The sequence below is a fragment of the Carya illinoinensis genome, chromosome 10 (assembly GCF_018687715.1).
Source record: "Carya illinoinensis cultivar Pawnee chromosome 10, C.illinoinensisPawnee_v1, whole genome shotgun sequence".
NCBI lineage: Eukaryota > Viridiplantae > Streptophyta > Magnoliopsida > Fagales > Juglandaceae > Carya > Carya illinoinensis.
The window spans coordinates 495,740-522,928 of record NC_056761.1 but is presented as its reverse complement, the minus strand read 5'-3'; the positions used below and the strand labels follow the sequence as shown (position 1 = coordinate 522,928).

General features: G+C 34.2%; 5 protein-coding genes across 6 annotated transcripts; 2 read left to right on the top strand and 3 right to left on the bottom strand.

The window, feature by feature from the left end:
- Window positions 1-252: 252 nt before the first annotated feature.
- Window positions 253-5,253, bottom strand: LOC122279402 (enolase 1). Its single transcript, XM_043090044.1, has 17 exons — window positions 5,063-5,253; window positions 4,722-4,785; window positions 4,482-4,546; window positions 4,349-4,396; window positions 4,158-4,244; window positions 4,001-4,081; window positions 3,663-3,764; window positions 3,502-3,582; window positions 3,071-3,145; window positions 2,907-2,969; window positions 2,737-2,814; window positions 2,104-2,298; window positions 1,874-1,924; window positions 1,655-1,743; window positions 896-947; window positions 723-779; window positions 253-582 (listed from the first exon to the last, which is right to left on the bottom strand). The coding sequence occupies exons 1-17, from the start codon at window positions 5,126-5,128 to the stop codon at window positions 502-504; spliced, it is 1,335 nt and encodes a 444-aa protein (XP_042945978.1). The 5' UTR covers window positions 5,129-5,253; the 3' UTR covers window positions 253-501.
- Window positions 5,254-7,121: 1,868 nt separating this feature from the next.
- Window positions 7,122-8,112, top strand: LOC122280157 (peroxiredoxin-2E-2, chloroplastic-like). The gene has a single exon (XM_043091160.1). The coding sequence runs from the start codon at window positions 7,253-7,255 to the stop codon at window positions 7,934-7,936; it is 684 nt and encodes a 227-aa protein (XP_042947094.1). The 5' UTR covers window positions 7,122-7,252; the 3' UTR covers window positions 7,937-8,112.
- Window positions 8,113-9,546: 1,434 nt separating this feature from the next.
- LOC122278871 lies at window positions 9,547-10,383 on the bottom strand. Its single transcript, XM_043089083.1, has one exon. It carries the CDS (start codon window positions 10,295-10,297, stop codon window positions 9,833-9,835), a length of 465 nt encoding a protein of 154 aa, XP_042945017.1. The 5' UTR covers window positions 10,298-10,383; the 3' UTR covers window positions 9,547-9,832.
- Window positions 10,384-17,734: 7,351 nt separating this feature from the next.
- Window positions 17,735-19,408, top strand: LOC122279697. The gene is made up of 6 exons (XM_043090477.1): window positions 17,735-18,136; window positions 18,239-18,320; window positions 18,441-18,507; window positions 18,646-18,807; window positions 18,895-18,958; window positions 19,093-19,408. Exons 1-6 carry the CDS (start codon window positions 17,899-17,901, stop codon window positions 19,251-19,253), a joined length of 774 nt encoding a protein of 257 aa, XP_042946411.1. The 5' UTR covers window positions 17,735-17,898; the 3' UTR covers window positions 19,254-19,408.
- A 279-nt stretch (window positions 19,409-19,687) lies between these two features.
- On the bottom strand, window positions 19,688-23,228 carry LOC122278280 (AT-hook motif nuclear-localized protein 1-like). Of its 2 annotated transcripts, none has more exons than XM_043088462.1 (6): window positions 22,558-23,228; window positions 21,927-21,994; window positions 21,583-21,714; window positions 20,822-20,983; window positions 19,996-20,321; window positions 19,688-19,891 (listed from the first exon to the last, which is right to left on the bottom strand). In XM_043088462.1, exons 1-5 carry the CDS (start codon window positions 22,940-22,942, stop codon window positions 20,004-20,006), a joined length of 1,065 nt encoding a protein of 354 aa, XP_042944396.1. In that variant the 5' UTR covers window positions 22,943-23,228; the 3' UTR covers window positions 19,688-19,891; window positions 19,996-20,003. The 2 variants fall into 2 exon arrangements, with proteins under 2 accessions (XP_042944396.1, XP_042944397.1); XM_043088463.1 differs by having other exon boundaries at window positions 21,927-21,970.
- Window positions 23,229-27,189: the final 3,961 nt, after the last annotated feature.

Sequence of the window (27,189 nt, the reverse complement as noted above, 5' to 3'; positions counted from 1 at the left end):
AAAAGAAATCCTTTGTCTCATTAAGTGCAATCAATATCACAAATTTCACAACATATCTGTCTTTGGAATTTAGATGGCCGAAGCTTTTTCTGAGGCCAACAGAATATGCAGATTGCAGATGCATTCACCAGGTGAGCTGATTTCCATGACGTTTCGAGCATGTTTCATTTCATGTTTGGGAGAGTAGCTCTCAAGGAAGTGAAAGCTAATAGGATATCGAAACACTTCCAAAAAGTTAACAAGAGGCCAACAAACAAAGCAAACCCAAATCTAGTTATGATTAAACACGCTTCAACTTAAGTAGATTTCTCAGTACAGCATTTGTTTCAGGCTCTCGTAACAAAACAGCCGTGAAAATTATTAAGAAAAAGGTCACAAGTTTCATATGACTAAACAGCCATTCTACGTATAAACTTATTCGCTGCATTGGGAACTCCCATTTGCTCTCAAGTCCCATGTAAAGTTGTAAACACCAATTTCTCGTCCAACACCCTGAAAATTCTAATAGGGTTCAACAGGCTTCCGGAAGTTTGCTCCAGCATAGACAGCTTCCGAACCAAGCTCCTCTTCAATACGCAAGAGCTACAGAACACAATAAAATAGAAACGTAAGAACCATCCCAAGACATTTTGTTCAAGTTCTACAGAAAATTATATAAACATGGTATAATATTGTGACATCAGAAGCAAAAAGTACTGGTAGTGCAAACCCAGCATGCTAACCTGGTTATATTTTGCCAGACGCTCTGACCTGCACGGGGCTCCTGTCTTAATTTGACCCTGGTCAAAAATATATATATATATATATATCATAAGAAAATCCTTATATAGAGAGCCAAATCAAGACTCTTAACAATACAAGGTACTCAGAATTAGAACTCAGAGCACATAATTACCGTGGCCAGACCCACAGAGAGATCAGCAATGAATGTATCCTCAGTCTCACCACTGCAATCGGATAGAGTAAACTATATTAGTAACTACCACTTCAATGCAGTGGCGGAACCAGCAATTTTTCTGAGAGTGAGCCAAATTTTCTAATGTGTGATACATTAAGATTTAAAAATCATAAAAACATAACTATATATAAAATTAGATCTCGATAATTTGCACTATACACAGAAATAAAATTCTAAAAATGTCTTTATTATATGTTTCAGATTTTTTACGATAATGTATCATGAAATAATATTTATCCATTATTGTTTTTGTAAAAACTCTATGTGCAGTCACTTTTGTGTACTCCTTACACACTCAATTAATGTGATTGACGTATCACTTTATTTTTAATATAAAATAACTGTTTTGTCCAATCAGATCAATAGAATGCGCAAGAAGTACGCAACAATGGTTGTATATAGCATAACTCTTTGTTTTTATAATGAAATATCTAGAATTTATTTGATTCATAAAATCTATCAAGTGATCTTTTAGAATGTCATTTTTCATTCTAATGTGTAAGCTAGTTTATTAAATTTTATGTAAACTCTAGATATTTTCGTGTCACATTAAACATGCTCTCCCCCCCCCCCCCCCCCGGGGCGCCAAAAACCCAAAAATAAAAAAAAAAATGTATGCTCGTCACTGCTTCAATGGATACAATGACGACAATTGGATAACACTATCTTCTGCAACATTCATGGTCGACTTCATACCTGCGGTGGCTAGCCATCACTCCCCAACCAGCTCGCTTGGACATTTTTACAGCTTCAATACTCTCAGTTACAGATCCAATTTGATTGACCTGTTCCCAAACCACATTAGGGAGTGATCCATAGATATGTTAATGGTCGTAAAAAAACCCCAATGATCCCACTGGAGAGAGAGAGAGAGAGAGAGAGAGAGAGAGAGAGAGAGAGAGATTCAAAAGGCACCTTGAGAAGAAGGGCATTGCAAGATTTTTCTTTGATTGCCTTCTCAACCCTCTGCATGCATTAAAGGCGTTTTTCATTTCAGAGTTACACCAGTTAGTAATATCATAATATAATTACTAACCTAGGGATTGGTAACCAAAAGGTCCTTGCAGTTTGTTCACTTATACCATTACAAAATAAGTTTAAAAGAAGAAAAAAAAGGTTTTAGGAAATCAGTAGACCATACTAACCTTGGGATTGGTGACCAAAAGATCATCACCAACAATTTGCACTTTCTCTCCAATTTCAGCAGTTAGCTTTGAGTAGTGTTCCCAGTCATCTTGGTCAAATGGATCTTCAATTGATACAATAGGGTACTCAGACACAAATGACTTGTACAGATTTATTAGAGCATCACCTGAGATCTTTTGTGAACCATCATTGTTCTGTGCAGTTAAACATAAGAATTAGTATATAGATTTTTAACCACAAAGGCATTTGATCAAAGCAGATAAAGGTAAGACCCAACCATTATTGATCAATTTGTATATAGCCTACAGGAGTTTAACCTAATGGCCCTTTTCCTACTAAGTCAAGCAAACAGAGTCAGGTAACATGGAGTAAGTGTTGAAAAATCCAGGATACAGTAATAAGCTAAATATAAAAGTAAACTATGGGATGTAGGAATTTATGCTTAAACAAGTCCACGAGCTAGAAAGCTCCAAATATTATTAACAGACTCAGTTCTCAAACCTCATTGCTCAAATATTTAAAGTCTCTAGACTCTAATGAGTCTGGCTCTGAATCTGATTCAAATGTACTGATAACCAGATTTAGTCCAAATTTCAAACATTGCAATCACCTAGAGAATGACACCCACTCACCTCTTCCTTAAAGTTCAGGTCATATGTTTTATCTTGTCCATAAAATTCAGATGCAGCAACATCCATACCGATGACAACCTAATATAATCATGGAAATTGTCAATAAGCTATAATCTCTTGATATATTGAAGCCTCAAAACAACTGTAACGAAAAAGAAAGAAAAACTAACTTGGCTTGTGTAACCAGCTTTAGCAATGGCTATTTTGAGCAATTCAAGACCCTCCTTGTTTTCCTGGATTTGCAGAGAAAATAATGTGAAAAAGCTAGAACCATGAAAATTAAACAAGCAACATGATTAAATGCCCAGACTGTCTATCAAACAATGAAGTTCACCTGAATATTAGGAGCGAAGCCACCTTCATCACCAACATTTGTCGCATCCTGACCATATTTCTTCTTAATTACAGCCTGAAAAGCAAAAGACAAAATAGTCAGTACGAGAGAGTAGAAGTGAATTTTGAAATTATGTATGACCACTAACAAGACAGATTTTATGTATGCAACAGCTATAATCCTTGCGAGCATGTAAGGTAATCATTCCATGTATAAGGAACGGTTCAATTAAAAACTATAATATTACGAAACAAGAAGACCATATGGATCAGTTCACTTAGGTGATTCAGATAGAACACTTTTTATTACAAAAAATAATTGGAATAACAAGAGACTCATTACATGATTCCTGAGTGATTAACCAAAGAAACGCAAATGCAATCCCCTCCCCCCCCCCCCCCCCAAAAAAAAAATAAATAAATATAACCAACCTTTAAATTGTGATATACTTCCACACCCATCTTCATTGCCTCCTTGAAAGAAGAAGCACCTACAGGAAGAATCATGAACTCCTGTAGACGCAAATTGATCAGAAACTCATAATCAATGAACATTGTTACAATATAACAGGAAAATATTTCAAGAAACATGCCTGCATTGCAAGCTTGTTTCCTGCATGTGATCCACCATTAATCACATTGAAAGCAGGAACAGGCAACACCAACTTCTTGTTGCCAGCGAGGTTTGCGATATGCTGCATCCAGAAGAGGCAGTAATACAATGATCAAATTCGGCTTCAAGCTAAGCCAAAAAAAAAAACCATAGAAGATTATCTGCTGATTAACAGCATATATATCACTGAACATTACTTAAGAGCCAAATTTGGAGATTATGGAGGTGTAGAAAGTACGAAACCTTAATATACCCATAACAAGTGGTTAAAGAAGCATGCAAGAGCTATACATGGTTAAACAACAGACTTAGATATACCTGGTAAAGAGGTATTTTCTTAGCAATAGCCCCAGCTTTGCAGACTGCAAGAGACACCGCAAGTATGGCATTTGCTCCAAGCTAAAACACCACACGGGGCATTAGATTCATATGATTCACACTATGAAGTAATTACAAAAGCAATCTGGTATTGTACCTTCTGTTTGCACCAACCCCACTCATTAACAGTTCCATCAAGTTGTTGAACCATGAAGTTATCGATAGCAACCTGCTCAGTTGGGTCCTGTCCAAAGAATTAATTGAATACGGCTGTTAATATGCAGTCAACCAGATTGACAAAACAAACAAGAGGGGTGAAATTCAGGGAAAGAACGAGATCCAACCAACCTTTCCAATCAAGGCAGGGCCGATGATCTTGTTGACATTCTCAACAGCCTACACATACAGAGGACCAGTATATGAGAAAATATAGAAATATATATATATATGTCAACCCACCAAGCGGTAAATCGGAACTCACCTTCAACACCCCTTTTCCAAGGTAGTCTGAACCTCCATCCCTTAGTTCAAGGGCCTCGTAAACTCCTAAAAAGGGAATCAAAAAGATGCAATTAACGGGAAAGTCATTATTTTTCCACCAAAAAGTTGTCGGAAAATTTTGACCAATAACACAAGCCGTCAGATCCTAAACTACTTTCCGAACATCTCAGCAACATCCAAGATCAATCAACAGTGTCGGTATGAGAACAAAAAAACATACCAGTGGATGCACCACTTGGAACAGCGGCTCTAGCAAAAATGCCATGTGAACATGTCACTTCAACCTACAGTGATAAGCACAAATATTAAAAACGCATTCGAACCTCGCGTATACCTCAAAAATCACGAAAGGAGCTTGGAAAATCCAAAAATAAGTCACATAAATGGATATGAAGCATGGATCAATTAATTAGTAAAAGAAAAGCACTCAATCTTATAATAACCAAAGGAAACGTTTCATTTGCATGAAAGTTAACAGAGAATTGGAAACGGAGTCGAAAACCTAATAAAAATACTATCAAAAGTGAATATCGGAGAGATATGATCCAAGGAGAATGAAACCTCGACGGTCGGGTTGCCACGGCTGTCGAAGATCTGTCGTGCCTTGACGAGCTGGATGGTGGCCATAGCTGAGATCTGTGCGACTGAGAGAGTGTGTGAGCCGAGAGAGAGAGAGAGAGAGAGAGAGATAGTGAGAGAAGCTAGAGTGGCGGTGATTCTTAGCTGAGGGAGTTGGTGAATCCACGATGCTGGTTTGACTTATTTGTAGAGCAGAATGGGTCGATCGAAGCCGTACGATTAATTAGGTTTGGATTAGCTTGGGTTCGGTAAACGGAAATGTTTTAAGGTAAAATATTATTATTATTTTAAAATTTAAAAAAATTAAGAAAGATGAAAATTTTATAAAGTCAAATTAAATCTAGAAATAGGATGAGATGATTGTAGATAAAAAAATAAAAATTAAATAAAATATTATTTAAATAATATTATATATAGTTATTTTTATATATATTTTATATATTATATTGATGTGATTGATTTTGTTAAATTTTTTTAAAATATAATTAATCATATTAATAAAATAAAATAAAAAATATATTATATTTTATATAAAAATTTAAAAAAATTATAACGATAAAATAAATTAAAATGGAATGTTTCGAATCCAAACAAGATGTTAGACGATTAGCCAACTCCGAAACACGTGAATAAGTAAATAATTGGTGTACTTAACTAAATACTGACTTTCCTGGACTCTCAGATATCACACGCGATTATTAAAAGAAAATGAAAAAAAGGAAGTCAAGCAGGAACGAAGACAAAACAATGAAGGGAAATTTCTTAATGTGGTATATTTATTATTTGTTAAGAGTTTTGATGTGTACACAGATGCGTATATTATTTAGTGTTGACGTGAGTACCAAGCATTTTGCATTTGTTAATGATTTGGTTTTAAGTTGAAACATAATAGTCCACGACAAGACAGCATCGGAGAAATCCACTCTCCTTACAATCTGTAATTTCATTTCAACAGAGCTAGAACGGATGATAGGACTTGACATTTGCAATTTTGAAAGCCATAAGACCGTATGATCTTAATGTGAGGACAGGACCACAAAGAAAGAATCAGCATATTCCATTTGTGCAACCCTTCATTTTCAATTAACTTTAATTGTTATATATTGGTTTTTGAGCACCTCTTCAGACCTGCTAACAGTTGACTGTCATATGACAGCAACATTTTGCAGTTGCTAAAATGTCTATGTTATAAGACGTCACGGATCTCATTAGTTGCTGCAATATTTGGAGCTTCTAAATAAGAATATCAAGTACGTCATAAATAAGGAATATTTTTTTTCTTTTTTCTGGCGTTTTATATTGTTCTATACTTAAACAAGATTAATACATGTTGAATAAGCCTAAAATGTCGTCATAGTTTCATCGCATGCCTTAAACAAAAACATTATTGCAAGCATGACGTTTGGACCCTGCGCATGGGACGGCATTATGAACTCTCTATTTTTCTTCGATTGAACATGTACGTGTAAGAAATGCTGTCACCATAATATAAGTCAATTGCATGAATCCACCCTTCATTAAAAAAGATGCCATTTGCATTAACAAATACAAATACGCAATAAAAATTATGGGTAATGTAGTCATCCTACAACACTTCTTTTTTCTGAGTACTTATTGGGCTGCAAACAGTCCAATTTGTTCATAAAGAACTTTGGTCGGCTCATGAAAAGAATTTGTTCAACTACAAGGCTTCAAGCCCACTCCCTTTTCTTTCCTTCTTAATGGATCCTTAAAATATATTGATATCAAAGTAGATTGGGTTGGGCTATTAACAATTTAAAACTAAATAGTGAAATTCTTAAAGGTACAGACTGGTAAGTGATGGTGGTAAGTAACCATGGTCTGTTGGGCAAAGTGTCTTTACGCCTTTCCAACCAAAATATCTCATCTAACATTCCCGACTCCCACTCCACTGCCAGTCTGCCACTTTGGACCCAAAAAGCCTAACAGCCCTTGAATAAAACAAAATAAAATACCCTCGAAATATCACTCCCCAAATCTCAGCCCCTCATTGTTCCCTCCGCCCAAACCCAAACTGCCAACCAAACAAACAAACAAAACCCCCCTTCTCTCTCTCTCTCTCTCTCTCTCTCTCTCTCCGTCTTGGCGTATTCTAAATTCTAATACAAACGCAATCACAACACAAGCAAACTCACATACACAGACAAAACAATGGCCGCCTCTCTCTCCGTCTCAAGACTCCTCGTCTCCTCCCCTAACACCCTCGCCCTTTCCACCAATACCTCTCTCTTCCCCACCGCCAAAACCCTCGCCTCCAAACCATCTTTCACTTCGCTCCCACTCAAACTCCATCACCACCCTAAACCCCTCAAGTTCTCCACCACCACCAAATCCACAATTTCCGCCTCTATCGCGGTCGGCGAAAGGCTTCCCGACGCCACACTGTCCTACTTTGACGCCTCCGGTGAGCTCCAGACCACCACCATTTCCGACCTTACCAAGAACAAGAAGGCCATCCTCTTCGCCGTCCCCGGCGCCTTCACCCCCACCTGCTCCCAGAAGCACCTTCCCGGCTTCGTTGAGAAGTCCCAAGAGCTCAAGGCCAAAGGCGTAGACACCATCGCCTGTATCTCGGTCAACGATGCATTCGTCATGAAGGCCTGGAAAGAGGACCTCAAGATCAACGACGAGGTGCTCCTGCTGTCCGATGGGAATGGGGATTTCACCAAGGCTATTGGGTGCGAACTAGATTTGAGCGATAAGCCTGTGGGGTTGGGTGTGAGGTCCAGAAGGTACGCGCTCTTAGCCGAAGATGGGATCGTCAAGCTCTTGAATTTGGAGGAAGGCGGAGCGTTTACGTTCAGCGGGGCTGAGGATATTCTCAAAGCTCTTTGAATCCGGTCAGCTTGCAACCCCTTATTCTCTCTCTCTCTCTGATGTTTTTTTGTCGTCATTTTAGGGACTCACTTGTTCCTTGTTGGTTCAGTGGCTGGACTTGTTTTTGGTAATAAAACTTATGGGACCTGAGAATGTGATTTATGCCATTGCTGGAAAATGTTGGCACTGATTAATTACAGGTTCTATGCATTGAATTAGTAGGATTTAACCTTATGATACGACACATTTGAGTTTTGCGTGCTAGATTTTGCAACCCATTGCCAAACCTTAAGATGCGTACAGTGCAGTATATTCTGAACACGAATCACATAAAGTGCTCTGTTTTCAAACAATAGCGTAATACGAAGCAAAGCAATTCTTGGAACAACGTTCAATCATGCAAGCTTACATTAACTAGTTTAGCGCCCAAGACTCCCTCTGCATTTTGGCAGCAAGAAAGGAAAGATCCATATTAGTTCTGCAATCATCACTTAGTCAAATGCTCATTTCGGAGCAGAGTTTTTGGGCCTCTTGCCTCCCGCTGAAGACCAGCAGTGATCCCACTGCATTATATAGACTGTAAGCAGGAAATCCTCATCCACCACTTTCTCTGTACCAACTATATGCCGCGCTGAATTCCTGTTGTTTGCAATCCCCCATAACAATTATGTTACAAATATCAGCTTTAGGGACCAGTCCTTTAGCTTTCATTCAAATCCTTTGAGCATATTTGGAGGTCTTCGCTTTGGATACTTGTTGACACCTTTTTAACATCCATTCAATGTTTCTATGTGCCTAATCATTCTCATTATCTGCAAGACCATGCAAGACTCCAAAACCGGATGCCATGCTGATCATTTTCGACCTACCTTTGATATTTTCTTGATTAAGCTCATACTTTTCATCTTCACTTTTGCTTACGCATTTCAATGTGTGTTACCATTTTGGGTTAATAGTATATATTTATTGCTTTTGTACACCACTACCATTGATTTAAGTCACAAAACAGCCTTATCTTTAGAGATAAAGAAGGTAACGTTTTGTGTAGGATATTTAAACCAGCAAGACCTTAATTTCATAGAATGGAACAAGGCAGAATTTAGAACAACACTAATTTCCATATCTTGCTTTCATGGTAAAAAAAAGAATTTTACAAGCATTCCCCCATTGATTCAAGTCACAAAACAATTATATGAATTAAAAATAATAAAATTTCAATTTAACATTTAATTTATCATTGTATAGATTTCAACTAATTAAATATATTACGTAATTTATTTTTTACAGTAAAGTAGGTAGAATATATTGTCAGCTAGTCCATGTCACTCTGTCAGATACTGTTTGTCTCACTAATTTTTTAAATTAATACAGATATTAGTATATATTTATACTTATAACTAAAATTTTTCTTTTGTAAATCAACGAGCTTGTCCAGATTAAAAGCCGCAAACCAAAGCCCAATATTGAATGAGAGCCCAAGTTGGACATTGAGTTGCACTGAATTTGTATAACGGAAATTTATAAAAAAAAAATTATATTTGCCAGTACGTGCCAATAATAATCCTGATTTAATTTTTGATAAAATGGATAGTAATTACAAAGCTTACCAAAAAAAATAAAAGAACTGATTAGCACTGGAAACTGAGCTCATGAGATAGAACGATCAGACACCGATAAACTCTTAAATTAAGAAACCATCATTACACAGAGAGAGAGAGAGAGCAATGATAATTAGTGTAACACGAGCAGGGTGGAGGTGCCGAAGCCTGAATGAAAGACGAAAAACTTTATTAGAATTTAACACAAGATTAACACATAATTTGAACATAGAGGATCCCATTTCTTAGCAACCCAGTTCCCGTGTTCAACAAGCTAGCAAGAGAAACTACTTAACGTGCAAATTAAGCCACAGCATCAGACAATGAGTTGAGGATCAACGTCAATCCTAGCAACACCCTCTCTAGCCTCAGCAGCCTTCGGCACCTCCACCCTGCCCACAACCAAGCCCGCTACGTCGCTGTCCTCTGCCCTCAAAATCCTCTCCTCCACCTCCTCATCCACGTAATTGGGGTCCTTCTCGTCTATTGCCGGCGGTACCTCCTCCAACTCGGCCTCGACCAAGTCGCTCGGGCCCTCCCACGTGTACTTACCGCCGTGGCCAGACTTGGGCGGTGTCTTGGCTATGCCGCCCATGCCGTCGACAGGGTGGCGGTCCATGCGCTGCACGCCCTTGTCTATGAGCTTCTTCTCTATGTACTTGAGGGTGTCTATCTTGCGGATGTTCGCCTCCGTCTTCTCCACCCTCTTTCGGCCTTCCTCGTCGTGGCTCACGGCTCTGATCGTCGCCGTTTCCTTAATCTTCTCGTCTACGGGCTTCATTTCTCTGATCAGCTGAAGAATGCTTAGATTATATCTTAATGGTCAGAGTCAAGTGTGATGGTCGATCATGAGGTGAGATATATATATATATATATATATATTAATATGAGGTAGCAGCTAGCTGAACTGGATATCTAGAAGGTGATGGAAACGATCGAAGAGATGCATGGGCCTGCTAGGTGGTGCTAGAAGGTTCTCTCACGAACCTCAGCAGCGACTAAACCATACACGTACTTCTCTTTGAATTACTTCTGTACGAGAGAAACGTGATTAAAAATTGATATTTGCAGTGTGCAAGGATCGTTATTTTTTAAAAATAGTTAATAACTATAAAATTTATATAAAAATATGAAATTTTTAATAATAAATTTTTTTAAGCTGAGTATGTATTATTTATATAATTAATAATTATATTTAACATTAGACCAATTTAAATGGTCAAATATTACACCCTATATAAGTTCCTGTTGTTTGAAAAAATCTGCACAAATAACATTTTAAGTATTTCATAACTCAGTTTGATGGGAAAATGTATGTAAGCCCACTAAGCTCAGTCCAAGGAGAGCCGTCTCACGATCAAAGTTTTGAATACCTGACATTAGGTTAAAATATTAGGATGAAATATTTTGAGATTAATATTATTTTATATACTGTTTTAAAATAGTTGATATATGAATAAATTATATATAAATATATATATGAATTATATTCTAAAATAATAATTTATATATGAATAAATTATATATAAATACATATATATAAATCATAAATAGTCTATTTTGAATTTAGAGTTAAAAAATAAGTTTTCAATTTGAAAAATTAAAAAATAAATAAAAAATAAAGGTCGAAATATCAGTCAGTACGTATGCTGATACATGTCGAAATATTGATTGATATAGTTGTACCAACCGGTATGGCCGATATTTAGGCCAATATAAAATATGTATAATACCTAAATCGGACCAGTGACTAGTACAGTATATACCAGCCAGTACAATTTTTAAAACATTGTTCACAACTCTCACCACTTGAGAACAAAGAAAATGAAATGAATGAGTATCAAGGAGGAGACGAAAGATGGCGTTAGAATAAAAGGGTAGGTGGACACGAAAGTTAAAAGAGAGTGAATAAAATAAAAAATATTAGACATATAAGGAAAATGTAATTAATTTTCATCACTCTTTAAAGACACATGAAAAGAGGAGGCATATAAAAAGAAATGATTAGATGATTTATGGGAACTTGACCACTTCTTCATCTTATTCAACCTCATGACAAGAGCTCCAACGACAAGCGAGTTTTAACATTAACATGAGTAATTCATGCATTCCCTATGAGAAAGACTATTTTTTAATTTGAATGTGTATAAATAACTGTCATATGACGTGTCTATTTCTTTTTATAATTAGATTTAATTTTATAAAGAACCATGGTAAAAAGAGTTACAAATTAATTTGAAAATAAGGTTGTATATATAGGATGTGTTAATCAGATTTATTTGTATTGCTTGAGGCCTTTGGCATAAAAGGAATAAATTTATCTATGAGCAGACTACCTTGCAAAATAGAGTTGTGGTTAATCATGCACTATCATTACAGGTTGAGTATAAACAGCTACAAGTTTTTTATGCTTCTCATTGTGATAAAATTAAATCTGTGTGCTGGAAACCACCCCAACAGATTTCTTGAAGCTAAATGTGGATGGGGCTTCTTTTTTTCATTATCAATCAGCTTGTAGCAAAGTGGGAAAGTGGGAAAGTTTCTTCTGCCGAATTTATTGAGGCAACAGCTTTATTAAGGAGTCTTCAATTCTTGTTAATGTTTTGAACAATTTCTCCAAGTTTCTAACAGATTCTGAACTCCTACCTCAAGATATTCGAAGAATAATGGGACTTTCCCAAGAAGTTCAAGCTTTGCATGTGCATGGACCGTGAAATATGGCTACGCATCAGTTGACAAGACATGCATGAGGTGTTAATAATATAGAGATGTGATGGGATTTGTGTGCTTGTTTTTGTAATTCAAGGTATTTGGCTTGATAACAATAATGTTTGTAAGAGCATCTCTATCTGATTTTCTATTTTTATTCTTATAATTTAATTTAAAATTATATTTTTTTAAATTTTTTTTTAAATTTTATTCATCTTCTAAAAACTTTCTACATCTCATTCCACATCCTTATCTCTATTCTATTAAATAATATTTCTCTATTCTTTTTTTATTAATTTTTTTCTCTCTTCCATTACAATCTTAACTACTAATTCTTTTGTCTTATTATCTTTTTTTCAAATATCATTTTCTACTAAATATTTATATAATTTTGACTAACCAATACAGTATTTTTTCAAACCAAAATTCGTATTATAAAAATAGTAAATTTGATTAATAAATTAATACATTTTCTAACGTGATGACAAATTTTTTTAGAAGAGTATTCTTTATCAATTAAAGATTAATGAGGATCCGTAGTCACGTATTGATGATATAATTTTTTTACTTGGCTGTAACGGTAATATTACCTGTCATTTCTTCAACGGTAATATTTTTTATTTTTTTACAACGGAAATATTTTTTGTCATTTTTTCAACGGTAATATTTTTTGTCTTTTCTCTAACGGTAACTTTTTTTGTCTTCTCTCAAACGGTAACATTTTTTGTTTATAGTGTAACGGTAACTTTTTCCTCTATAAATACGCATATTGCTAACATTCACATTCTTACAAACTCAACTCTCATTTCATTTATAGAACAGAGATTTTATTCTATCATTTGATCTCCCACAGCCTTCATCAAATGGCACGTACCTTCTTTCGCAAATTATTGACATACATATCCTCTGAAGATGATAGGGATGTTCATACCGAGGAGGTCAATAGACAGTCATCGAGGCAGCATGACAATAGCCACTCACGTAAGACAATAAGACAATAAATGGCTCAGAATGGTGTAAATATTGACAACATGGATAATCAAGGAGTCCAGCATCGATCGGCTGCAAAACATCACCCGAACCCCGATTGCAGTTTATGGAGAGTACCACAAACTGCAACTTGGCCTATTCGAGTAACGATTACCCCACCATATCGATGGGGCCCCAATTACACTTATGAATTAATCCTATCATCACAGCCTAATTATATTCACCCCTCCCCCGAATGACATGAAACACTGCAAATGACCAAACAACAACGAATAAATTACTCAATGACCAACAAATGGTAATATTATAGTTAAGGAATAGCAAAGTGACAAAAGGTTAGACCAATGAATATGTGATTAGACCAACTCATAAAGTTCCATTTTGATAAAATAATCTATTATTGAAAACCTTGTTATGAGGCAGTGCACACAAGCTTAAATACTAACAACCAATGTGTTATACTAGTTTCAAACCATATTGAAATATTTTATAAAATGTTAAATGGCTGATCGGCAAAATAATACCAACCAAAAAGTACAAAAAAATATCCCTACACAATAGTATATGGGTCTAGCATTAAATCATAGATATGGAAGATCCTTCAAAAGAATTTTCTGCCTCTTTCAATGTCTATACATCACAGTACATAACAGATTTTTTTTAATTACCAAACAAGTTACAGTTTTGGGAATGGGACCTGTAACAGAAATCAGTCTCATGGCCATCAATGGCAGCAATCCACCACAATAATACCAATGAAAGGGAAAAAAATGAGAACAACAAAAATGAAAACATTTATACTAGTATCAAATTCCAACCAAGAAACAATATTGGCCCCACGGGGGAGCCTCACAGAAGATCTGTCCTAGCAATAGCTGATGATCTATCTTTGTACATTTACAATAAAATGATAAATATGCAAAACAAAAATCAGGCAAGACTCTCGTGGTAATAGCTGATAATTGTGGCATTTTCTCAACCAAAAAAGCATTGACAGTTTATGGAAAAGTAACTACAAATTTTACATAGCAGTGTTCTAAAAATTCTTGCATATTGGAAATAATCGAAACAACAATCACAAGAGTCCCAAACATATTTATTATAATTTCTCACAATCTCACAATTACAGTGAACCAAAATCTAAACAATCGGTATGCACAGAGATACCAAAACAACAACTGAGAAAATGCACAGAGATACTAAAACAACAACCGAGAAAATGCACAGAGATACCAAAACAACAACCCAATAGATTTCGCAAGGTATTCAAACGCAATAAGTGAACAATAATATGATTCAAATAGAAAGCATAAACGATTCCATCAAATAAATCTCCAAAACATCAAATAAATCTCCAAAACATCAGAAATCATGATGCAAGGATTCGGACCAAGGATAAAGGAATTTGGCCATTGCAGCAAAAAATCTCAAATCTTCAACTATCGATCGAGATTCATACCTGTGAAAGAATATTCAGACCAAGATCTAGCTCGGCCCTTAATTTTTCAATTCGAAAAAGATCCCTCACAGACTTGAGGAGAAGAGAAATCGGTCATGACGTCGTAAACGGCAACCGGATAATGGGCAACCGGATAGAGTGGGGTTTTTGGGTTAACCCTAAAATTTTTCCTAAATTTTGAAGATAGAGAAGATATGAGGAATCGGATTTGGGTGCTCTAAGGATTTTATTTGATTTTAATGAATGAATGTTTCGTTATAAATATATATATATATATAGGAAAAGAGAGAGGATCTTTCTATTTCAATTAAAATGAACACCATTCATATACTTTTTATTCCTTGGCATTATTTATTTAAGGTAAAATTAGCTTTCTAATCAAAATTCCAAAACAAGATTTCACCCGTTTTGCACTTATTACCCATGCAACCTCCAGTAGCATGGGAATATGCAACGATGGACTATATATCTCGCCGGAATGTGCAAGTCTCGAGATGGTTTGAAGTTATTTGCTCGCATGGCTCTAATTGCATTCTCATATGGCTGAGGATAAGAGCTCCTTGCCGATTTAGTAAAAGAAAAATGCTAGATATTCTGGTGAGTTTCCTTCCTTAATATTACTGTTTATTAATAATTAAAGAAGTAATTATTAATTAAATTATATATTTTTGTTATTAAGAATGTTTAAAACATACTTAAAAAAATAAAAACAAAACAACCAGTGGTACACCTAACGATGAACATTGGGCAGCCCACTGGCACGATCATTTAATAATAATATTTAACTTTTGACATAAAGCCTCTCCATGACTATTTTTCAGGAAACTTTTGACATTTAAACAGTAAGTCTCTAAATATTAAGAGTTACTCATGTTTATCTATAAATTATTTTTTATAAATATTTTATTTGTCTTACAAAAACAAACTCTTCTTCTAATTATCTATATTTTTTATGCGCTTATTCATTACAGTTGAAATTTGACAAAAATGACATTATTAAGATGATCCCTCTTTTTTTTTTTAAATCATATTTGTTCATCCATTTTTATCATAATTTTTTTTTTTTTTTTTTTTTATGAACTCACTGATTTTGAAAACATTACCATTTAGAGAGGTAAATAGTTTTAAAAAAAAATATTGTTATAAATGAAAAGTCGAAAATACTGACACAACAAAAATGGATTCTTCCGAAAGGCAAAAGAACAGAGTAGTTAAAGTAAATAGTAGAAAAAATAATAAAAAAGAATCTAAAAATATTATTTTAATAAAATAAAGGAAAAATAGGAAGTGTGATGTTGGAGATTTTGAAAAAATAAATTGTTAAAATAGAAAAGGGTAATTTTTTAGTATATTTGGTCTATAAATGCTTTGAGTGTTCATTACTACGTGACTGTCGTCATCTTTATTCTTTTCTTGCTTTACCTTCTTAATAGCATTCCTAATAATTTATGTATAAGATTCTTTAAAATATATCATTAAAATTTATTTTTTTATTTTAAATATTAACTTTTACAATATACTATAGATCAATTTATTTATATTTTTTTCATATTAGTTAAATATTATATTTTTTAATCTTTCTTATTCATTTGAAATATTTTCTCTAATGACTAATGATATTCTCATATTTTTTAATATTTACAATATCTCACCATATACAATGTCATATAATTATGTTTTATTTTAAATTAATCCAAATTTATAAGCTAAACCAAAATATAAATTAATTTAAAAAATAAAAAAAAAAAGATATTATATAATAAAAATAATGTCAAAATATTTTAAAAGAATATCTATTTTCGATCATTTTTTATATCTGTCTTTATTACTAACAATATCAAAAATTTTACATGCATAAAAGTTGAATGGATTATAAACGGAGTGTTAGAAAGTAGAGGAGAGATAAGAGAGTGGGGCCTGTGTGAAAGTGATAAAAAAAAAAATTAAAATAAAAATAAGATAAAAAGAAAGAGAATGAAATGAGAGAGAATTATTAAAAAATATTTAAATAAATGAATAGTAATCTCTATATATAGAAAATAAATGTAGAATAAAAATAAAATAAATAATCTAATAAAATTTTGGTTATTTTTATTTTATTTTATAAAAATTTGTATCTTATAAAATTTATTACGAGTGGTCTAATATATTTAGCCAGAAAAAGCATAAAGCATAAAGCAGGATTTGTAAAGAGAAAAAGAGAGAGTTATATGCGTGGCACCGACTTGCACGCTAGCCATCGAGAATTCCGACAAGGCGGCTTGTCCTCTTTTTTGTTTTCATTATTTTATATATATTTATATATTTTTAAAAAATTTATAAAAAAAATATTCAATTAATCCCTTAATAATATAAGAAAAAATAATCATAAAAAATGCTCAAAAGCCATTATCAAAATTCCAAACATTATCATAAATGTACAAGTAATCTAGATCTAGGAATTAATTTCCTAGTTATATATCATGATCTGGATTGGAGAAAGTAAAAAGGAAAAAGAAAATGTTTTATTCTCTTATAAATGCTTTTTAAATGACCAATAGTAGCAGAGTTCATAAAACCCGACTCAGAATAAACGTGGGTCGGAACTGTATAACAAAACTCGGGTACACTTGAGCCGCATGCTGTATTTTTGTTGTTTTTAAACCAACTCCAATATCAAAACGACCCCATTTTGACATTGAATCTTTACCCATTTCCCATTCCCTATATCCTCTCTCTCTCGTTTCGAAGAAAGTAGGGGTGGTTTAATATAAATTGAAGTTTAAAGTAGAATTTAAATTAATTATTCGTAATTATAATATATTAAAATATAAGTTATTATATAAAATATTTTTAAAATTTTCAATAAAATGAAATTTTTTTTTCCCCATGGATTCACTCATTTTTTAAGAAAACTTATATTAGACTTAAATGTTCTAAATTTATAGATAACAACTATTTCAAAATGATATAAATATTCCATTTTAATATTTTAAGTGAAACCGTCACCAAAATAAAATTCAAGGCCTTCATATATCTGCCGCCTGAGGGAAGTATTTCCAAAGTAGAATTACCAACCGAACTGTAAAAATCCATCGCATAGGTTCGGCTTCGGTATACGCGAACCCTGAAATACCGTGCGTTGTAATAAATAACAGAAGCCCAAAAGTAGGCGACCTTCGACTATATATGCCGATTACTTGTAAATTCTGAACATCTATCTGTCTTTTCGTTTATTGACTAAGATGGCCGAAAAGATTACCAACTTGAAAAACAAATGCGTTGCTTATGATTATAGTGAAGATGAAAACGTCGACGCAGAAGAAGACTTCGGCCTCTCACTGGAGAAGTTGAACCTTGGTCCAAGAAAGAAAGTCATTGTTCTAGGCCTAGGAGGGTTGTTATGCCATAGAGTCTGCCGTCGTGAGGAGTCCAACATTCCAAGATTCCGCATTCCTGATGCATCCTATGGAAGCTTTTTGGGTAGAATTCTTGATTTGTCTTTTTTGTCATGATGTCGTGTCTGTTATATATGTTATGTTTAGAATATTATTCATCACAATATGGCGATTCCTCTCTCATCAGTTTACAGGAGGCCTTATTGTGAAGAATTCATGAGATTCTGTCTTGAAAGATTTCAAGTTGGGATATGGTCTTCTGCAAGGGAGTGAGTATACATAAGCTCCACCAACTAATTCATTGTGTTTCTCTCCAAGTTTCTTATAATATTTTGCTTTATTTTGATGTTCTAATGGTTTAAAACCTCATCCGAATTCATGGTAAATAGATGGTATTTAAACAGCGCTTTGGATTGTATAATGAAAGGGTTGAAAAGCAAACTTTTATTTGCTTGGGTAAGTAAATATTTTGTATTTTATGAATTCCGTTCTTAATGAAACAAGAACTATTTATGAAATTGCTTGGTGCCTTTCTTAGCTTCCTTCCTCCTCGGTTACATCTGCAAACATTTTTTTTCTCCTTGAGTTTTTAAGGACCAAGAAAGATGCACTGATTCTGGATACAAGACCTTGGAGAATAGGAACAAGCCCATCTTTTTTAAAGATTTCAAGAAACTCGGGATTTTTGGAGTGAAATACTCTACATCAAACATATTGCTGATAGATGATAAGCCGTACAAGGCTCTACTAAATCCTGTATGTGACAGACAACATTCTTCAGGATGTACTAGACTTCACAATAGCTCGAGTTTCTAATTTTGTTTCTAATTTATTTTTGTGCAGCCTCATACAGCAATATTTCCTGATGATGAATATAAGGCCGATCAAATTAATGATGTCTCTTTAGGTGAGAGATTTAAGACCATTTCTTAGTCATATGATGTCTTAAAAAAGAGCAAATATTTATAGCCCTCGAGTCCTTGAAGATTAAAGTTTATTATGATTTCTGAATTAAACATTGGTTGTTATATTGTCCATTAGGACCAAAAGGTCAGCTGCGTGCGTACTTGGTTGGTCTGGCAGATGCAGTGGAGGTTCCTACTTATGTGAAAGGACATCCATTTGGGCAGCCGGCAATAACCAAATCACATCCTGACTGGGAATACTATTCCAAAATCACTGACCGTTTTCAGACTAAATAAACTATCCCAATTAAGTTTGGAAATTAGTTTCAAAACACCTTTGCTTCTGATGCCGTTTAGACTTGAGAATAATTTGTCTTCAGGTGAAAGTGAACACAATTACTTCTAGTCTAATTAATTACATTCTGGTTTGGTTTCGTTCGAGCGGTTCATCATTTCGTTCTCTTTGAGCATTTTGTTTCACATCTGGGATTTAAAATACATTTCAGACATGCCGATTGCCGACATTAATTATATTTTTGAAATCTAGGCATACTATAAAATCAATTCAATTTTTTATCGAGCTGAATTCATCTTTAAATTTTTCATGTCAACGTGTGCGAGCCTTTGTTCGGGCGCAAGGACATTAATATCAGGATTTGGCGGAGGCTGTACATTTTCAACTGCATGCATAGCCAGCCAATCAAGAACAGTATATGAAAATGTGCACAGGATTAAAATAAGTCAATGAATTTAGAGTGTACTAATATTCTCACGAGTAAAATCCATACATAGGCTGTCAAAAATTGGTCTGAATTTGTTAATAATTCCTAATCCTAGGTTTAAATGTTGAGAATTTTAAATCTATTCGTAACACAGTAACTAATCAAATTAACCAACTCGTCTTGTTACTTCATCCTCCGTGATCCCAGATACACCTGAAATGAAATCAATAAGGTAGCAAAAATTAGGTCTGGAAGGCAAAAATCACATCAGACTTAAGTAACAATCGAAGGAAGAGGTAATGAAAATACATGTCTACCTAGAATTCTATTCACCAAAAGCAGAGACATTGATGTCAGGAGATGGCCTCTGATCTGAGGTTGGCTCTGAGCCATTCCGAATAGCAGTATTCTGTGTGGCATTTGCATTCAGATTAACATCCACACCATTATCTGCTTCTGCTTCTGCGTTGTTCTGAACTTTCAGCTCTACAGACTTGAAAAGGGACCCTTCAGGTTTTGTTGGTGTAATAGACCTTGTCAACATGTCTGGAGCACCTGAGAATGGGCTCAACATGGTTTGTTCTCGATGGTACTTCTTTTTATGTGCCTTATAACCATTTGGCATGAAGCTTCCAACAACAATCTGGCAAATTAAACAGAACAATTATAGTTCCTCCGATGGTAATAATAAAATAGTGGAATGTTGTATTTTGTCTGTGTAAAAACAGATTAACTTGCATGAGAGCCGTGAAAACTGCATATTTCATTCATGGCAGAAACAACATGTAGCGCCATTATCCTATCCACAACCATAGAAAGAACCAAAACAGTCCAATCCAGCATACTTCCAGCCATGAGCATTGCTACTGCAATTTATCGATACTGCATAATGTGCATATTGCACAAGGCTAGTATCTCTTCACATTATTTGTTATCGTAAACAGTTTTTTACAGTCCCACTATTATTGCAACCGTGTCTTGAAAAAGTGCTTCTTTCCCAAATACAGTAATGTCAAAGCTAATAAACAAGTTGGTAACTCCATATAATGTCCGTAATTATCAAATCATAGCAGGAAACGCAGTCAACACTCGAATAATTCAAACTATTTTCGGAATTAAGTGAAATTAAAAGAAATGCCTCACTTGGATAGGGCCAGCAGCCACCAGCAAACCAGCAATGCCCCCACCTATTACACGACCATCAGGACCAGCCAATGAGACGCTTAATCCACCAGTCCAACTTCTTGTACCACTGGTATCAGTGACAGTAAACGACCCAGATAAAGACAATATCTCAAAGCGGCCCTGCAAGAAAGTTGTGGAATTAAACAGACGTTAAAAAATGAACTTCATGATGGTATATACGGCAATAAGAAGTATAAAATCATCAGAGAGAAACAAGTGCATAGGTAAAAATCATATACTATGTAATTTTCAGGTACAGAGAAAGGTCTATTATCCACGAATATTGTGTATGATCAAAATTGTCAATTAGAAACATGTATGCATGGTCAAAGCTGGTGACAGAGTACTCGGAAAGGTACCTAATTATCAACTCACACATGAAGGAGCAAGAAAACCCTACTCCTCCCAACCATCCTTTCAAGAGAGCAACATACCTTCGTATTTAAATTATATACCAATGGAAGACTTGCCTGTACTTGCTCAAACGTACAATATGAAACAGGGGACTCCTGAATGTAAGCAAAGGGAAAACTCCAGGTACCAACATCGTTCTTGAGGGTGCACAAACCGATACTTAAAATCATGCATCTAATTCTGCTCTACTCTTACAAAAGATAACGACCTGAACCCTTTTAGGTGCGAAAAGACACCGAAAATGCAAGAAAAACTGACAACAATAGTGATAAAAAATACACACGCACACAAATCCCAGAACATGCCTCGTAGGTCAAGATTCCACCAGAAGAACCCGGTTGGCGAATAGTAACATTGGAAACAGCTCCATTGGCAGAGAGAATGCATATTCCTCGAGGACTCTTATGAGAAAATGAAAGAATTTTTCCTGCAACATCCTATAAGATGAAGTAGAATCTATATTGGGTAAGCACGAGACCATCAGGATTGGCGCAAAGATCCTCAAGTATTATTATCGTTATTATTGTGATTATTATTTTGATAGTTTAAAAAAATAAAAAAACTATATAGAAAAATGATCAGAAAGACAGAGATGGTATTTCGTGTGGGGGTGGCCACATAATACATGATTTTATCTTTAATACATTACCTCCCCAGTATTAACAGTGACCACGTGCGGTGTGAAGTCCCCTCCTGCCGTGTTCGCAAACAATTCACCTTCTCAGATGAACATCCACAGGACCACATGTAAGATAAATTGAGCTAAAAAGACCTAAAGCAGCATGCCCATTTAACATCACAAGGTAATCACGTTTATCACGTAAAATTGTACTGATATTACACAAGCACTCAAGATATTTCATACAAAGCATAACTCAAATTTGCATTTCAAAAATAAATCCCCATCTATTTAATTCCCCCATGCTGGTTATGTAGGATTGAATATTTTTTTATAAGTATGTAAAATTGAAATTAAGATCCAAAGCCCCCCCACTAATGAAATAATTTTCCTAATCCTTAAATGAGCCTTATTTAACCTGGTCTCGGCATGGTAAGAAAATGGGCAAAAAATGAACCTCTTTGGTACTTGTCCTAGTTTCTATAAACCCAGTACTGTTAAACAGTACAGCCAAAGAAAGTCGATTTTTGTTGACCAACAAAGGAAAGGTGCAAAGTCAAGGACCCCAACCACAAAATCTAATCTTTTCTTTCAGGCGTTTTCTCAGCAACCAAACAGTACAAGACTGCCTCAAACTCAGCTGTACCTTCCTCAAACTCACCTAAAGAAGCAAGAAGCTGCCAGTTGCCAGACCCAGAAGGCCTGCCTCGTCCCCTTTTGGAAGAAAACTCGGGAGGAGAAGACGGCGACAAGGTAAACCCTGGCGGTGGTGGCACAGTGTACGACAGGCTCAGGTTCCCATCTGCGTCGTACTTCCTTGGCCTCCCTCTCTTCTTTTTCCCAAACAACTCAGCACTCCCCGGTGTCGTACTTGTTGATGTTAGCATCGTTGAGGTTGTGGTTGTGGTTGTTTTTACTGCAAGACTCATGTCCCCGGGCCTGTTCAGCACCGCCTGGGGTAGCGCCACGTTGCTCAACGTGGCTGGGGGTGAGTCTGTGTCCGAGTTTCCGAGTGATCCAGAAACCGTGCTCTCCTTCTCTTCCATTTAAAATGTGTTTTAAATGGAAAAACAAACAAAGCGGATTGTATAGGGAAGGTTTTGTTTTATGCTTCTAGAAGAGGAATCGAGGAAGATGGAGGAGAAGTTTGAACGAGGAGGGGTGCATTCAAATGGCGGCAAACGTATTGTATGGAAGAAGGGCCGCTTGCTGTAGCTCTTTTTAGCTTAGCTTTGGTGGGAGATTTCGTAAAAAGTTCCCTCCATTAATGGTTGGAAGGCAGGAAAATGACCCGGAAAAAACTGGCATGGTATTTTCTGTTTTCTTGACTGGACTCCACATACTCCACAGTCCACATAAGTTAAGAGGCAGGATTACCGGTACGGATAATACCCAAATTACCCCCTCTCAATTGTTTGCATGACGAGAATAGCGATAAAAATGCCAAAATTTCATTAATACTGCTGCATTTTATTTAGAAATGGCATCAAATATAAAATTCTGATTGTGCTATATCATTTATTTGTCACTAATTAATAAGAATTTAATGAAATTGAAAACTATTAATTTTTTTTATATAAAAAATTTCAAAGCATAACGAGTCAATGTTAATATCTTAGCATGCAAAAAGTATGATAGTAATATCTTTTTACAGAGCATGGTCAATTGAATTTAAGATAGGAAAATAGTAGTTTGTGTTGAAGCGCAGTGGTATAATAGTGATAAGAGTTCCTCTATTGGATCTTTTGTATAGGAAGAACCGAGTAATTATAATGATTAATGTTATACACTATATTATTATTTTATTTTTATCTTATTAGGTAAATTGTAAAATGTGACATATTTATTATTATTAGATGATAATTATCTAATAAAAAATTATCTAATAAAAGATTATTCAATTGTGATAAATATATCACATCTAGTATAGTAGAACGAAAATAAGATAGTAGTGTGGTATGTAAACTTTTCGAATAATGTTATATATTATACTAAAGTAATGTTATATACTAAAACAACATTTCTTTTTTATCTCTTTACGTAAAATATGATATATTTATCACTATTAAATAATTAAGAGTCATTTAATAAAATATTACTATTAAATATACCACATTTTGTATAGTGAAATAAAAATAAAATAATAATATAGTATATAAAATTTGTTATCGTATTATTTAAAATATGATATATTTATTATTATTAAAAAATAAAAAATTATCCTATAAACGGAATTAAATATCCGGTCAAACTAAGCTTTATGGGAGTCCCAAAAAACGGGATTAAAAATATCCGGTCAAACCAAGACCGGTCCTCTGCTCTATCCTGCTCTAAAACCCGCAAATCCGCCATAAATAATGCTTTTATTTTTATTGAGCTACCCGTTTTTTATTTTTATTTTTTTAAAAGGGTGCGCATCCCTAACTTTAACGTTTCCGAATCCACAATTGTTTGATTTCTTAAATAGTTTTGATATATACAAATAAAGTTGTATATTAATATACGTATTAATATTATTTTTTATATTTAAAATTTAAATTAATATTATTTTTAATAAAATTTATTTTTAATCAATTATATTAAATTAGTACATAAATTACTACATAATTATACTTGTAATTATATTTTTTCTTTTTCAAATATCATGTAATCAGGTCACTTTTCACTTGTTATTTACTGAAGCTTTAAAAAAAAATCAAACTTTAAAATAGAGAAACTTTTAAAATGATTTTTCATAGACATTTCTATGTTTTTTTTTTTTAAATTTATATTAGCTGTTTATAAGAGATTTTCCGTTTAATAATTGTGAAGTTTGAATTATTATCGACACAGTAACCGATGCTTTAATAAAATTGTTGTAAATAATTTCATATAAACAAATTATGAACAATTCCATAATTAATCAAATAAACAAATTATGCGTTACCTTTTTACTTTACTACTTTCTTTTTAAAAGAGATCCGTTACTCATAATATGCGTTTAAAAAACAAAAAGGTTATATGATTAGATAAAATCTCCTTTCATTATATATATCAACAACTAAAAATAAATAAAAAAAATAAAGAAAGAAAGGGCGCTCGTATCAGTTTTGTCCAAATAAAACAAAGGCAGGCAGGGAAGTCCAATTCTCTAAAGACTGAAAGAAAGTAAATATGTCAGTAAGACGAGGACCAATCACGCTCGGTTAACTATAAACCGTGCTTCAATTGAAAAGCTTAGCGCTAGCTGTATTTGAAGGTAGATGCCATTTTAAGAGAGAGAGAGAGAGAGAGAGAGAGAGAGAGAGAGAGAGAGAATTCTGGCGGGTCGCGGTGTTTTTCACTAAATAATATCTTTCAATGGGCGGTTGCCACGTAGCCCTCCTATTTAGCTAACTATAGGACCGCACCGCACAGGAACGGAACTCGCAATTTACTGAAAAACCCACGATACCGAATGCCTCCTCCCATTTCCCATTCAGAGTAATATTATGTACATATTTAATACGTAAAGTTTGTACAATTATTTAAAAAAAAATTAAAATTTATTATTAAAAAATTAAAAATTTTTAGGGTAAATATAAATTGTTAATCTTAATCTTTTTATATTTTGGAATACCATTTTATTATAATATATATATAATCTTTTTAATAAAATACATGGTGACAAATAAAACATGTCTCACCATGTATTTTATTTTTTTACTCGACAAGTTTACTACTTCATTAGAAAAAGGATAAATACATAGTCTGTTGTAGGAAAATATTACAAATTAGGAAGGTCTTTATCACTGCGAAAGTTCAACAGACAAAATGAGTAATACAAATTAGAGACACATTTGCATTACTCTTTAAATAAACGGTGCTTCAGCCTAATATTATTGATGTTAATAATATCCATCATATAAAAATAATTAATTTAGTTATCCGTTATGCTTCAAAATCACGAGCGCCCAAAATAGATAAATTCAAACATTAATTCATATAAAAACGGACATTAACTATATTCGTGAATAATATTATAAATTGCAATTTTAATGATATTCTCAGATATGATGGAATCAATTAAACATGCTATCAATCCTCCAAATTAAGAAACGGTAATAAATTTGCCAGTCCCCAAATCCTCCAAATTAATAAATTTTTCTTATGAATATTGGAGATCGATGGTGAATGAGTAGGCACCGTCAAACTCCATTTAGTCCCAAAAACTAGTCGTTGTACTCGTAAAATCAAAATCCACTCGTGGAAACAGCCGATCCTTTCCACGGTGTGGTTGCTCAGCCAATATATTTATTGGTAACCGGCCAATTCCACCTAACACACGCAGCTTTAGCTATAGATGCATGTCACGGGGCATTTAAAAATTAAAGAATAATAATTAAAAAGAAGAAGGGCTATGCCATTCATTCATTCATTCGTTCATCTAAAGAACCCATATCAATTGTTTTAAATAAACTTTCAACTACTTGCAATAGATGTGACCATATGTGTACTGTGACTTGCTCAACAGCTAGCATTCTGCCTTAAAAATACCTCAAGGCTAGGTGGGAAATTTGAGCATCATATATATATATATATATATAGTTCCACAAAAAGTCAGCACATGAGGCAGATATTCAAAACTAGTCATGATCCAATATCTTAAACTTCGATCCGATTATATATGCAGCGAATTTGGCTCATATGAGGCAGAAAGGCATGAAGGTCGAAAAAGAGGAAGATGCTCCGGTGATCATGATCACGTGGGTTTATGGAGTTCCAAGGGCCAAGGCTAGCTCCACATTATTTTAAGGAAATTAAACAGCGTACTGGGTTTTCCAACGAGCGCCTTGCATGCACTAGATTGTTTATAAGGTCTTGCAGAGTCCCAATTACCAAAAAAAAAAAAAAAAGAAAGAAAAAGAAGAAGAAGAAGAAGTACTCTAGTGCATGTCGTGACTTTAGAATTTGGCGGAAGGGGGGAAGTGTTTGGGGACCACGGATCACAGTTTTCAATTCATCTCTCGGCATGAAAATAAAGCTGCTTAGTTATAATTAAAGTGATATTATATGCAGAATTGATTTCCCTTTCGGCTTCTCTCCATGTGGGTTCATTATATACGCTAATAATCTCAAATAGGCATGCTTCGCCAATACATATTTGAAAAATATTTAATGTTTAAATTCTAAATAGGCATGCTTCTTTATAAAAAAAATTATTAAAAGTCTTTATTTTTACAAAAAAATCCACACCATATTTATTTATTTAAAACTTGTAAGTAACAATATTCTATAAATTTATTCGATATATGATCAATTCTTCCTTTTTTTG

Bases quoted from the DNA above. Each gene is read 5' to 3' on its own strand.
- LOC122279402 (XM_043090044.1), bottom strand. From the start codon at position 5,128: ATGGCCACCATCCAGCTCGTCAAGGCACGACAGATCTTCGACAGCCGT. The intron at 4,397-4,481 runs GTGAGTTCCGAT...CTGTATGTGTAG, and splicing joins TTGGAAAAGGGGTGTTGAAG to GCTGTTGAGAATGTCAACAA. The intron at 3,765-4,000 runs GTATATCTAAGT...TTCTGGATGCAG, and splicing joins AGAAAATACCTCTTTACCAG to CATATCGCAAACCTCGCTGG.
- LOC122280157 (XM_043091160.1), top strand. From the start codon at position 7,253: ATGGCCGCCTCTCTCTCCGTCTCAAGACTCCTCGTCTCCTCCCCTAAC.
- LOC122278871 (XM_043089083.1), bottom strand. From the start codon at position 10,297: ATGAAGCCCGTAGACGAGAAGATTAAGGAAACGGCGACGATCAGAGCC.
- LOC122279697 (XM_043090477.1), top strand. From the start codon at position 17,899: ATGGCCGAAAAGATTACCAACTTGAAAAACAAATGCGTTGCTTATGAT. The intron at 18,137-18,238 runs GTAGAATTCTTG...CTCTCTCATCAG, and splicing joins ATCCTATGGAAGCTTTTTGG to TTTACAGGAGGCCTTATTGT. The intron at 18,321-18,440 runs GTGAGTATACAT...CATGGTAAATAG, and splicing joins ATATGGTCTTCTGCAAGGGA to ATGGTATTTAAACAGCGCTT.
- LOC122278280 (XM_043088462.1), bottom strand. From the start codon at position 22,942: ATGGAAGAGAAGGAGAGCACGGTTTCTGGATCACTCGGAAACTCGGAC. The intron at 20,984-21,582 runs GCATGTTCTGGG...ACTTTCTTGCAG, and splicing joins GTGGAATCTTGACCTACGAG to GGCCGCTTTGAGATATTGTC. The intron at 20,322-20,821 runs GTGAGGCATTTC...TTAATTTGCCAG, and splicing joins TGGCTGCTGGCCCTATCCAA to ATTGTTGTTGGAAGCTTCAT.